This window comes from Lethenteron reissneri, unplaced genomic scaffold, assembly GCF_015708825.2.
Source record: "Lethenteron reissneri isolate LAM-NWPU_2019-01 unplaced genomic scaffold, ASM1570882v1 scaffold_204, whole genome shotgun sequence".
Taxonomy (NCBI): domain Eukaryota; kingdom Metazoa; phylum Chordata; class Hyperoartia; order Petromyzontiformes; family Petromyzontidae; genus Lethenteron; species Lethenteron reissneri.
The window spans coordinates 18,917-31,462 of record NW_026891726.1 but is presented as its reverse complement, the minus strand read 5'-3'; the positions used below and the strand labels follow the sequence as shown (position 1 = coordinate 31,462).

The window sequence follows — 12,546 nt, the reverse complement described above, 5'->3', positions numbered from 1 at the left end:
TTGATGGTGGTGGTTGTTGGCAGCGATGTTGATGGTTGGTGGTGTTGGTAACGATGTTGATGGTGGTTGGTGTTGGTAGCGATGTTGATGGTGGTGGTGTTGGCAGCGATGTTGATGGTGGTGGTGTTGGTACCGATGTTGATGGTGGTGTGTTGGTAGCGATGTTGATGGTGGTGTGTTGGTAGCGATGTTGATGGTGGTGGTGTTGGTAGCGATGTTGATAGTGGTGGTGGTGTTGTAGCGATGTTGATTGTGGTGGTGGTATTGGTAGCGATGTTGATTGTGATGGTGGTGGTGTTGGTAGCGATGTTGATGGTGGTGATGTTGATAGCGATGTTGATGGTGGTGGTGCTGGTAGCGATGTTGATGGTGGTGGTGTTGGTAGCGATGTTGGTGGTGGTGGTGGTGTTGGTAGTGATGTTGATGGTGGTGGTGGTGGTAGCGATGTTGATGGTGGTGATGTTGATAGCGATGTTGATGTTGATGGTGGTGTTGGTAGTGATGTTGATGGTGGTGTTGGTAGCGATGTTGATGGTGGTGATGTTGATAGCGATGTTGATGTTGATGGTGGTGTTGGTAGCGATGTTGATGGTGGTGTTGGTAGCGATGTTGATGTTGATGGTGGTGTTGGTAGCGATGTTGGTGGTGGTGGTGTTGGTAGTGATGTTGATGTTGATGGTGGTGTTGGTAGTGATGTTGATGGTGGTGATGTTGGTAGTGATGTTGATGGTGGTGATGTTGGTAGTGATGTTGATGGTGTTGGTGGCGATGTTGGTAGCGATGTTGATGGTGGTGTTGGTAGCGATGTTGATGGTGGTGGTGTTGGTAGTGATGTTGATGGTGGTGGTGGTAGCGATGTTGATGGTGGTGGTGTTGGTAGCGATGTTGATGGTGGTGGTGTTGGTAGCGATGTTGATGGTGGTGTTGGTAGTGATGTTGATAGTGGTGGTGTTGGTAGTGATGTTGATGGTGGTGGTGTTGGTAGTGATGTTGATGGTGGTGGTGTTGGTAGCGATGTTGATGGTGTTGTTGGTAGCGATGTTGATGGTGGTGTTGGTAGTGATGTTGATAGTGGTGGTGTTGGTAGTGATGTTGATGGTGGTGGTGTTGGTAGTGATGTTGATGGTGGTGGTGTTGGTAGTGATGTTGATGGTGGTGGTGTTGGTAGTGATGTTGATGGTGGTGGTGTTGGTAGTGATGTTGATGGTGGTGGTGTTGGTAGCGATGTTGATGGTGGTGTTGGTAGTGATGTTGGTGGTGGTGGTGTTGGTAGCGATGTTGATGGTGGTGTTGGTAGCGATGTTGATGGTGGTGTTGGTAGTGATGTTGATGGTGGTGGTGGTAGCGATGTTGATGGTGGTGGTGTTAGTAGCGATGTTGATGGTGGTGGTGTTGGTAGTGATGTTGATGGTGGTGGTGTTGGTAGCGATGTTGATGGTGGTGGTAGCGATGTTAATGGTGGTGGTGTTGGTAGTGATGTTGATGGTGGTGGTGTTGGTAGCGATGTTGATGGTGGTGGTAGCGATGTTAATGGTGGTGGTGTTGGTAGTGATGTTGATGGTGGTGGTGTTGGTAGCGATGTTGATGGTGTTAGTAGCGATGTTGATGGTGGTGGTGTTGGTAGTGATGTTGATGGTGGTGGTGTTGGTAGCGATGTTGATGGTGGTGGTAGCGATGTTAATGGTGGTGGTGTTGATGATGGTGGTCGTGTTGGTAGCGATGTTGATGGTGGTGTTGGTAGCGATGTTGATGGTGGTGTTGGTAGCGATGGTGGTGGTGGTGTTGATGGTAGTGATGTTGATGGTAGTGATGTTGATGGTGGTGGTGCTGGTAGTGATGTTGATGGTGGTAGTGGTGGTGTTGGCGATGTTGATGATGGTGGTGTTGGTAGCAATGTTGATGGTGGTGGTAGCGATGTTGATGGTGGTGTTGGTAGCGATGTTGATGGTGGTGGTGGTAGCGATGTTGATGATGATGTTGGTAGTGATGTTGATGGTGGTGGTAGCGATGTTGATGGTGGTGGTGTTGGTAGCGATGTTGATGGTGGTGGTGTTGGTAGCGATGTTGATGGTGGTGGTGTTGGTAGCGATGTTGATGGTGGTGTTGGTAGCGATGTTGATGGTGGTGGTGTTGGCAGCGATGTTGATGGTGGTGGTATTGGTAACGATGTTGATGGTGGTGGTGTTGGTAGCGATGTTGATGGTGGTGGTGTTGGCAGCGATGTTGATGGTGGTGGTGTTGGTAACGATGTTGATGGTGGTGGTGTTGGTAGCGATGTTAGTGGTGGTGGTGTTGGTACCGATGTTGATGGTGGTGGTGTTGGTAGCGATGTTGATGGTGGTGGTGTTGGTAGCGATGTTGATGGTGGTGGTGTTGGTAGCGATGTTGATAGTGGTGGTGGTATTGGTAGCGATGTTGATTGTGATGGTGGTGGTGTTGGTAGCGATGTTGATGGTGGTGATGTTGATAGCGATGTTGATGGTGGTGGTGTTGGTAGCGATGTTGATGGTGGTGGTGTTGGTAGCGATGTTGGTGGTGGTGGTGGTGTTGGTAGTGATGTTGATGGTGGTGGTGGTGGTAGCGATGTTGATGGTGGTGATGTTGATAGCGATGTTGATGTTGATGGTGGTGTTGGTAGTGATGTTGATGGTGGTGTTGGTAGCGATGTTGATGGTGGTGATGTTGATAGCGATGTTGATGTTGATGGTGGTGTTGGTAGCGATGTTGATGGTGGTGTTGGTAGCGATGTTGATGTTGATGGTGGTGTTGGTAGCGATGTTGGTGGTGGTGGTGTTGGTAGTGATGTTGATGGTGGTGATGTTGGTAGTGATGTTGATGGTGGTGATGTTGGTAGTGATGTTGATGGTGTTGGTGGAGATGTTGGTAGCGATGTTGATGGTGGTGTTGGTAGCGATGTTGATGGTGGTGTTGGTAGCGATGTTGATGGTGGTGGTGTTGGTAGTGATGTTGATGGTGGTGGTGGTAGCGATGTTGATGGTGGTGGTGTTGGTAGCGATGTTGATGGTGGTGGTGGTAGCGATGTTGATGGTGGTGGTGTTGGTAGCGATGTTGATGGTGGTGTTGGTAGCGATGTTGATGGTGGTGGTGTTGGTAGTGATGTTGATGGTGGTGGTGGTAGCGATGTTGATGGTGGTGGTGTTGGTAGCGATGTTGATGGTGGTGGTGTTGGTAGCGATGTTGATGGTGGTGTTGGTAGTGATGTTGATGGTGGTGGTGTTGGTAGTGATGTTGATGGTGGTGGTGTTGGTAGCGATGTTGATGGTGGTGGTGGTGTTGGTAGCGATGTTGATGGTGTTGGTAGCGATGTTGATGGTGGTGTTGGTAGTGATGTTGATGGTGGTGGTGGTAGCGATGTTGATGGTGGTGGTGTTAGTAGCGATGTTGATGGTGGTGGTGTTGGTAGTGATGTTGATGGTGGTGGTGTTGGTAGCGATGTTGATGGTGGTGTTGTTGATGATGGTGGTCGTGTTGGTAGCGATGTTGATGGTGGTGGTGTTGATGATGGTGGTGGTGTTGGTAGCAATGTTGATGGTAGTGATGTTGATGGTGGTGGTGGTGTTGGTAGCGATGTTGATGGTGGTGGTAGCGATGTTAATGGTGGTGGTGTTGATGATGGTGGTCGTGTTGGTAGCGATGTTGATGGTGGTGGTGTTGATGATGGTGGTGGTGTTGGTAGCAATGTTGATGGTAGTGATGTTGATGGTGGTGGTGGTGTTGGTAGCGATGTTGATGGTGGTGGTGTTGGTAGCGATGTTGATGGTGGTGTTGGTAGCGATGTTGATGGTGGTGGTAGTGTTGGTAGTGATGTTGATGGTGGTGGTGTTGGTAGCGATGTTGATGGTGGTGGTAGTGTTGGTAGCGATGTTGATGTTGGTGGTGTTGGTAGTGATGTTGATGGTGGTGGTGTTGGTAGCGATGTTGATGGTGTTGTTGGTAGTGATGTTGATGGTGGTGGTGGTGTTGGTAGCAATGTTGATGGTGGTGGTGTTGGTAGTGATGTTGGTGGTGGTGGTGTTGGTAGCGATGTTGATGATGGTGTTGGTAGCGATGTTGATGGTGGTGGTGGTGTTGGTAGTGATGTTGGTGGTGGTGGTGTTGGTAGCGATGATGATGGTGGTGTTGGTAGCGATGTTGATGGTGGTGGTGGTGTTGGTAGCGATGTTGATGGTGGTGGTGTTGGTAGCGATGTTGATGATGGTGTTGGTAGCGATGTTGATGGTGGTGGTGTTGGTAGCAATGTTGATGGTGGTGTTGGTAGCGATGTTGATGGTGGTGGTGTTGGTAGCGATGTTGATGGTGGTGGTGGTGTTGGTAGCGATGTTGATGATGGTGTTGGTAGCGATGTTGATGGTGGTGGTGGTGTTGGTAGCGATGTTGATGATGGTGGTGGTAACAATGTTGATGGTGGTGGTGGTAGCGATGTTGATGATGGTGTTGATAGCGATGTTGATGGTGGTGTTGGTAGCAATGTTGATGGTGGTGGTGTTGGTAGCGATGTTGATGGTGGTGGTGGTGTTGGTAGCAATGTTGATGGTGGTGGTGGTAGCGATGTTGATGGTGTTGGTAGCGATGTTGATGATGGTGTTGGTAGCGATATTGATGGTGGTGGTGTTGGTAGCGATGTTGATGGTGGTGGTCTTGGTAGCGATGTTGATGGTGGTGGTGTTGGTAGTGATGTTGATGGTGGTGGTGTTGGTAGCGATGTTGATGGTGGTGGTGTTGGTAGCGATGTTGATGGTGGTGGTGTTGGTAGCGATGTTGATGGTGGTGGTGGTGTTGGTAGCTGTGTTGATGGTGGTGGTGTTGGTAGCGATGTTGATGGTGGTGGTGTTGGTAGCGATGTTGATGGTGGTGTTGGTAGCGATGTTGATGATGGTGTTGGTAGCGATGTTGATGGTGGTGGTGTTGGTAGCGATGTTGGTGGTGGTGTTGGTAGCGATGTTGATGGTGGTGGTGGTGTTGGTAGCTGTGTTGATGGTGGTGGTAGCGATGTTGATGGTGGTGGTGTTGGTAGCGATGTTGGTGGTGGTGTTGTTAGCGATGTTGATGGTGTTAGTAGCGATGTTGATGGTGGTGGTGTTGGTAGTGATGTTGATGTTGATGGTGGTGGTAGCGATGTTGATGGTGGTGTTGTTAGCGATGTTGATGGTGGTGGAGTTGGTAGCGATGTTGGTGGTGTTGGTGGTGTTGGTAGCGATGTTGATGGTGGTGTTGTTAGCGATGTTGGTGGTGGTGTTGGTAGCGATGTTGATGGTGGTCGTGTTAGCGATGTTGGTGGTGGTGTTGGTAGCGATGTTGATGGTGGTGGTGTTGGTAGTGATGTTGATGGTGGTGTTGGTGTTGGTAGTGATGGTGGTGGTGTTGGTAGTAATGTTGATGGTGGTGTTGGTGTTGGTAGTGATGGTGGTGGTGTTGGTAGTAATGTTGATGGTGGTGTTGTTGGTAGCGATGTTGATGGTGTTGGTAGTGATGTTGATGGTGGTGGTGTTGGTAGCGATGTTGATGGTGGTGGTAGTAATGTTGATGGTGGTGGTGTTGGTAGTGATGGTGGTGGTGTTGGTAGTAATGTTGATGGTGGTGTTGGTAGCGATGTTGATGGTGGTGGTGGTAGCGATGTTGATGGTGGTGGTGTTGGTAGCGATGTTGATGGTGGTGGTGTTGGTAGCGATGTTGATGGTGGTGGTAGCGATGTTAATGGTGGTGGTGTTGATGATGGTGGTCGTGTTGGTAGCGATGTTAATGGTGGTGGTGTTGATGATGGTGGTCGTGTTGGTAGCAATGTTGATGGTAGTGATGTTGATGGTGGTGGTGGTGTTGGTAGCGATGTTGATGGTGGTGGTGTTGGTAACGATGTTGATGGTGGTGGTGTTGGTAGCGATGTTGATGGTGGTGGTAGTGTTGGTAGTGATGTTGATGGTGGTGGTGTTGGTAGCGATGTTGATGGTGGTGGTCTTGGTAGCGATGTTGATGGTGGTGGTGTTGGTAGCGATGTTGATGGTGGTAGCGATGTTGATGGTGGTGGTGGTAGCGATGTTGATGGTGGTGTTGGTAGCGATGTTGATGGTGTTGGTAGCGATGTTGATGGTGGTGTTGGTAGCGATGTTGATGGTGTTGGTAGCGATGTTGGTGGTGGTGTTGGTAGCAATGTTGATGGTGGTGTTGGTAGCGATGTTGATGGTGTTGGTAGCGATGTTGATGGTGGTGGTAGTGATGTTGATGGTGGTGGTGTTGGTAGCAATGTTGATGGTGGTGGTGTTGGTAGCGATGTTGATGGTGGTGGTGTTGGTAGCGATGTTGATGGTGGTGGTAGTGATGTTGATGGTGGTGTTGGTAGTGATGTTGATGGTGGTGGTGGTAGCGATGTTGATGGTGTTGGTAGCGATGTTGATGGTGGTGGTAGTGATGTTGATGGTGGTGGTGTTGGTAGCAATGTTGATGGTGGTGGTGTTGGTAGCGATGTTGATGGTGGTGGTAGTGCTGTTGATGGTGGTGGTGTTGGTAGCGATGTTGATGTTGATGGTGTTGGTAGCGATGTTGATGGTGGTGGTAGTGATGTTGATGGTGGTGGTGTTGGTAGCGATGTTGATGGTGGTGGTAGTGATGTTGATGGTGGTGGTGTTGGTAGCGATGTTGATGGTGGTGGTATTGGTAGCAATGTTGATGGTGGTGTTGGTAGCGATGTTGATGGTGTTGGTAGCGATGTTGATGGTGGTGGTAGTGATGTTGATGGTGGTGGTGGTAGTGATGTTGATGGTGGTGTTGGTAGCGATGTTGATGGTGGTGGTGGTAGCGATGTTGATGGTGTTGGTAGCGATGTTGATGGTGGTGGTGGTAGTGATGTTGATGGTGGTGTTGGTAGCTGTGTTGATGGTGGTGGTGTTGGTAGCGATGTTGATGGTGGTGGTGGTGTTGGTAGCGATGTTGATGATGGTGTTGGTAGCGATGTTGATGGTGGTGGTGTTGGTAGTGATGTTGATGGTGGTGTTGGTAGCGATGTTGATGGTGGTGGTGGTGTTGGTAGCGATGTTGATGGTGGTGGTGGTGTTGGTAGCGATGTTGATGGTGGTGGTGGTGTTGGTAGCGATGTTGATGGTGGTGGTGTTGTTATCGATGTTGATGTTGGTAGCGATGTTGACAGCGATGCTGCTGATGTTGACAGCGATGTCGTCTTTGATGTCGTCGCTGATGTCATCGGTGATGGTGACACGGCACCCTTCTTACACCCTTCCCAACTCTCCCCCCCCATCATCATCATCGTTGCACTCTCCCCCACACTCTCCTCCACTCTCCTCTGTCCCACGTCCTCTCTACTCCGCAGACTACTCTCTCTACTCTGCAGAGTACTCTCCGTACTCTGTAGACTACTCTCTCTACTCTGTAGACTACTCTCTCTACTCTGCAGTGTACTCTCTCTACTCTGCAGTGTACTCTCCGTACTCCGCAGACGACTCTCTCTACTCTGTAGACTACTCTCTCTACTCTGTAGCGTACTCTCCGTACTCTGCAGCCTACTCTCCGTACTCTCCAGCCTACTCTCCGTACTCTCCAGCCTACTCTCCGTACACTCCAGCCTAATCTCCGTACTCTGCAGCCTACTCTCCGTACTCCACAGCGTACTCTCTCTACTCTCCAGCCTACTCTCCGTGCTCTCACCGGCAGCTCCGAGCCGCGTGCTCCCGTCCCCAGCGCGGTTCGTGCTCCCAGCGACGACGGCTGTGCTCTCCACCGGTGAGATCTCCGATCCCCCCGTCTGCCCGGAGCTCGGCGCGCTCCCCGCCTCCGTGCTCTCGGCGCCGCCCGGAGCGTCGCCCTTCCCTCCAGCGGCGTCTCCCCGTGTCCCCGCGTCTGGTCTTGTCTCCGCGACGTGTCCCCGTGTCTTCGTGTCTCCCCGTGTCTTCACATCTCCCCGTGTCTCCACGTGTCCCCGTGTGTCCTCATCTCCCCGTGTGTCCGCATCTCCTTGTGTCTCCGTGTCTCCCCGTGTCCCCACGTCTCCCTGTGTCTTCGTGTCTCCCCGTGTCTCCACGTCTCCCCGTGTCTCCGCGCCTCTCCGTGTCTCCACATCTCCTGGTATCCCCACGTCTCCCCGTGTCTCCACGTCTCCCCGTGTCACCACGTCTCCCCGTGTCTCCGCGTCTTCCCGTGTCTCCGCGTCTTCCCGTGTCTCCACATCTCCCAGCATACCCACGTGTCCCCGTGTCTCCACGTCACCAGGCGTCTCCGCGTCTGATTTTGTCTCCACGTCTCCCCGTGTGTCCTCATCTCTCCGTGTCTCCACATCTCCCGGCATCCCCATGTCTCCCCGTGTCCCCACGTCCGATCTTGTCACCATGACGTCTCCCCGTGTCTCCGCGTCTTCCCGTGTCTCCGCGTCTCCCGGCATCCCCATGTCTCCCCGTGTCTCCACGTCTCCCCGTGTCGCCGTGTCTTCCCGTGTCTCCACATCTCCCGGCATTCCCACGTCTTCCCGTGTCTCCACGTCTCCCCGTGTCTTCGCGTCTCCCGGCATCCCCACGTCTCCCCGTGTCTCCACGTCTCCCCGTGTCGCCGTGTCTTCCCGTGTCTCCACATCTCCCGGCATTCCCACGTCTTCCCGTGTCTCCACGTCTCCCCGTGTCTTCGCGTTTCCCGGCATCCCCACGCCTCTCCGTGTCTCCACGTCACCAGTTGTCTCCGCGTCTCCACCGCCGTGGGACAAGCCATCGGACAGCGTCCCTGTGGCCACCGTGGCCGCCGCTGTGGTGGCCACTGCCGCTGTGGTGGCCAAGGCCTCAGAGTCGTCTCCACCGGCCGGCCTCCCTCGGCCGCGTCCCTCCGTCGCACCTCGTATCCCGGCTGGCACCGCCACACCGTCCGGCGGATCCAGGACCCCCCTCGCGGTCGTAGCCCCGGTGGTGGCGGCAGGTGGCGGTGGTAGTGGCGGTGGCAGTGGTAGTGGTAGTGCCGGCACCGCGTCTCACCCCCGGGGCGTCCGGCTGGGCGAGCGAGTCGCCGGCAACGGCCGATTCGGCCGTGGCTCCGACCCGGTGCCCGGCTTGTCCGGTAACCCTAGAGTTGTTGTCGTTGTTGTTGTTGTTGTTGTCGTTGTTGTCCTCTGATATTTCTCTCCCACCTCCTGCTCCACCTCCTCCACCTCCTCCTCCACCTCCTCCTCCAGCTCCTCCAGCTTGTGGCTGCCGACCGACGCTGCCGGGAGAGACCTCAACCGTGCCGCCAACGCAAACCGACCCCTCCTCCTTCGTCTCTTCATTCCTCTCTTCCTTCCTGTCCTTCCTGTCCTCCTCCCTCTCCTCCTTCCTTTCCTTCTTCTCTTCATTCCTCTCCTCCTTCCTGTCCTTCCTGTCCTCCTTCCTGTCCTCCTCCCTCTCCTCCTTCCTTTCTTTTCTCTCTTCATTCTCCTGCTCCCTCTCCTTCCTGTCCAGGCCCCTCGACTCGCCTCCCGGCACCGCCCTCGTCACCGCCCCTGGCACCACCACCCCCGGCACCACCACCACCCCTGGCACCGCCGCCACGCCGTTGTTACCGCCGACGCCGCCACCGGCGCCGGCAACATCCACCGCCCTCCGCAGCCGCTGCTTGGGCCCGCACACCGGGCAGCGGCGGTCAAAGCTGCGGCCGCACACCGCGCACTTTGCCTTCGCCAAAACCGGCGCGGCGGCTGCACCGGCACCGGCGTTACCGGGGCCGCGCTCGTCTAGCCGCGGCCGCCCCCTCTTCCTCTTCTTGGGCTGCCCGTCGGCACAACCGGCGGGCCCCGGCGTGCCCGGCAAAGCGGGCGGCAAAGTGGGTGGCAACGGAGGCTCGCCGGGAGTGCCGTTGAGTCGGCGGGCCGAACCGACCGGCCCCTTCTTGCCGGCGCGGCCACCGCCGCCACCGCCACCGTTGAGACGTCCCCCCACGAGCTGGCGCCACGAGATGTGGCCGTCGTCGTCGTCGTCGGCGGCATTGCCGGTGCCGGCGGTGAGGAGGCGGACGCCGCAGAAGAACGACGGAGGGGCGGTTTTCTCCGCGCGGTCGCGCTGCTGCTGCTGCTGCTGCTGGTGGTGCTGGTGGTGGAGCTGGTGCTCCGTTTCGGCGTCGCCGGCGGCAATGCCGAGGAGCCGCGAGCAGTTGCGCCGCAGCAGCGCGGGACTCCAGAACTCGGGGTCCATCTGGAAAGGCCACCGCGACTTGAGGCGCAGCAGCAGCTCCGTGCGCAGCGAGTTGGGGATTGACACCGGGGTCACCGGGGTCGCGGGGGTTGCGGGGGTCACGGGGGGAGGGGCTTCGGTAGAGAGGGGCGTGTCCTGAGGGGCGGTGGGCGGGGCTTCGGTCGGGGTGGGCGGGGCTTCGACGAGGGTGGGCGGGGCTTCGACGAGGGTGGGCGGGGCTTGCGAGGGGAGCTGCCGAGGTTGGGCCGCTCCAAGGGACGGCGGCCGATTGGTCGGCGTCGCCGGGGTGGTCGTCGTCGTGGTTACCGGCGGGGTGGTCGTCGTGGTTACCGGGGTCGTGACGAGCGAGCCGGAACCCAGTGACAATGGCGGGCAGAGGGCCTCCAGCTTAGGGGGCGTGGCCGCCAGAGGGTGATTGGCCAGCTGGAAAGGGGGCGGAGCCTGGGGATTGCACGCCGCCGCCCGATTGGCCGAGGCGGGGCAAGGGGGCGGAGCCTGAGGATTGCACGCCGCCGCCCGATTGGCCGAGGGGGGCGAGGGGGCGGAGCCTGAGGATTGCACGCCGCCGCCCGATTGGCCGAGGCGGGGCGAAGGGGGCGGAGCCTGGGGATTGCACGCCGCCGCCCGATTGGCCGAGGCGGGGCGAGGGGGCGGAGCCTGAGGATTGCACGCCGCCGCCCGATTGGCCGAGGCGGGGCGAGGGGGCGGAGCCTGAGGATTGCACGCCGCCGCCCGATTGGCCGAGGCGGGGCGAGGGGGTGGGGCTGCAAGTGAGGCCTGTTTTAGTCTTCGGTAGTTGCAGGAAGTCGATGATGGTGGTGCTGGTGGTGGTGCTGGTGGTGCCGGTGGTGGTGGTAGTGCCGTTGACGATGGCGGTAGTGCCGTTGACGATGGCGGTAGTGCCGTTGACGATGGCGGTAGTGCCGTTGATGATGGCGGTAGTGCCGTTGACGATGGCGGTAGTGCCGTTGATGATGGCGGTAATGCCGTTGACGATGGCGGTAGTGCCGTTGATGATGGCGGTAGTGCCGTTGATGATGGCGGTAGTGCCGTTGACGATGGCGGTAGTGCCGTTGATGATGGCGGTAGTGCCCGTTGATGATGGCGGTAGTGCGTTGACGATGGCGGTAGTGCCGTTGATGATGGCGGGTAGTGCCGTTGATGATGGCGGTAGTGCCGTTGATGATGGCGGTAGTGCCGTTGACGATGGCGGTAGTGCCGTTGATGATGGCGGTAGTGCCGTTGATGATGGCGGTAGTGCCGTTGATGATGGCGGTAGTGCCGTTGACGATGGCGGTAGTGCCGTTGATGATGGCGGTAGTGCCGTTGATGATGGCGGTAGTGCCGTTGATGATGGCGGTAGTGCCGTTGACGATGGCGGTAGTGCCGTTGATGATGGCGGTAGTGCCGTTGATGATGGCGGTAGTGCCGTTGACGATGGCGGTAGTGCCGTTGACGATGTCGGTGGTGCCGTTGAAATCGGTAGTGGTGGCGGTGGTGCCTTTGACGGCGTCGGTAGCGCCGTTGACAACGTCGGTGTCGGTGAAGGAGCTACCGATGCTACCGGTGACGATGATGACGATGATGATGAGAAGAGGCACTCCAGCGCTGGCAGGGCGTCGGCCGAGGGAGCGCACAGGAAGGCGGTGAGGTGGCTGGCGCGCACCAACTCGCGGTCTTCCTGCGGCGCCAGGCAAGCCAGGGCTCGGCACAGGGCGATGATGGTGGCCGTGGCCGTGGCGCCGTCGCTTGACCAGGAGGTTGTTGTGGTTGTTGTGGTTGTTGTTGTTGAGGTGCCCATCTGAGCGCAGGCGCGAAGGCCCAGGAGGATGAGCTCCATGCACTCAACCAGGCCTCTCTCGCCCACCTAGAGAAGCGGGGGGGTGAGGGTCGATGTGTGTGTCTCTGTGGGGGTCTCTGTGGGGGTCTCTGTGGGGGTCTCTGTGGGGTCTCTATAGGTTGAGTCTGTGGGTCTCAGTGTTGAGTCTGTGGGTCTCAGTGCTGAGTCTGTGGGTCTCAGTGTTGAGTCTGTGGGTCTCAGTGTTGAGTCTGTGGGTCTCAGTGCTGAGTCTGTGGGTCTCAGTGCTGAGTCTGTGGGTCTCAGTGTTGAGTCTGTGGGTCTCAGTGCTGAGTCTGTGGGTCTCTGTGCTGAGTCTGTGGGTCTCAGTGCTGAGTCTGTGGGTCTCAGTGCTGAGTCTGTGGGTCTCAGTGCTGAGTCTGTGGGTCTCAGTGTTGAGTCTGTGGGTCTCTGTGCTGAGTCTGTGGGTCTCAGTGTTGAGTCTGTGGGTCTCTGTGCTGAGTCTGTGGGTCTCTGTGCTGAGTCTGTGGGTCTCAGTGTTGAGTCTGTGGGTCTCAGTGCTGAGTCTGTGGGTCT

General features: G+C 56.2%; 1 protein-coding gene across 1 annotated transcript; it reads right to left on the bottom strand.

Moving 5' to 3' along the window:
- Nucleotides 1-181: 181 nt before the first annotated feature.
- On the bottom strand, nucleotides 182-12,012 carry LOC133339686 (mucin-2-like; the record flags this gene model as incomplete). Its single annotated transcript, XM_061547841.1, has 5 exons — nucleotides 11,041-12,012; nucleotides 10,503-10,883; nucleotides 10,107-10,307; nucleotides 9,203-10,058; nucleotides 182-8,856 (listed from the first exon to the last, which is right to left on the bottom strand). Coding segments are annotated over exons 1-5 (11,085 nt in total), but the record flags the coding sequence as incomplete, so codon positions are not given.
- Between the last annotated feature and the right edge of the window lie 534 nt (nucleotides 12,013-12,546).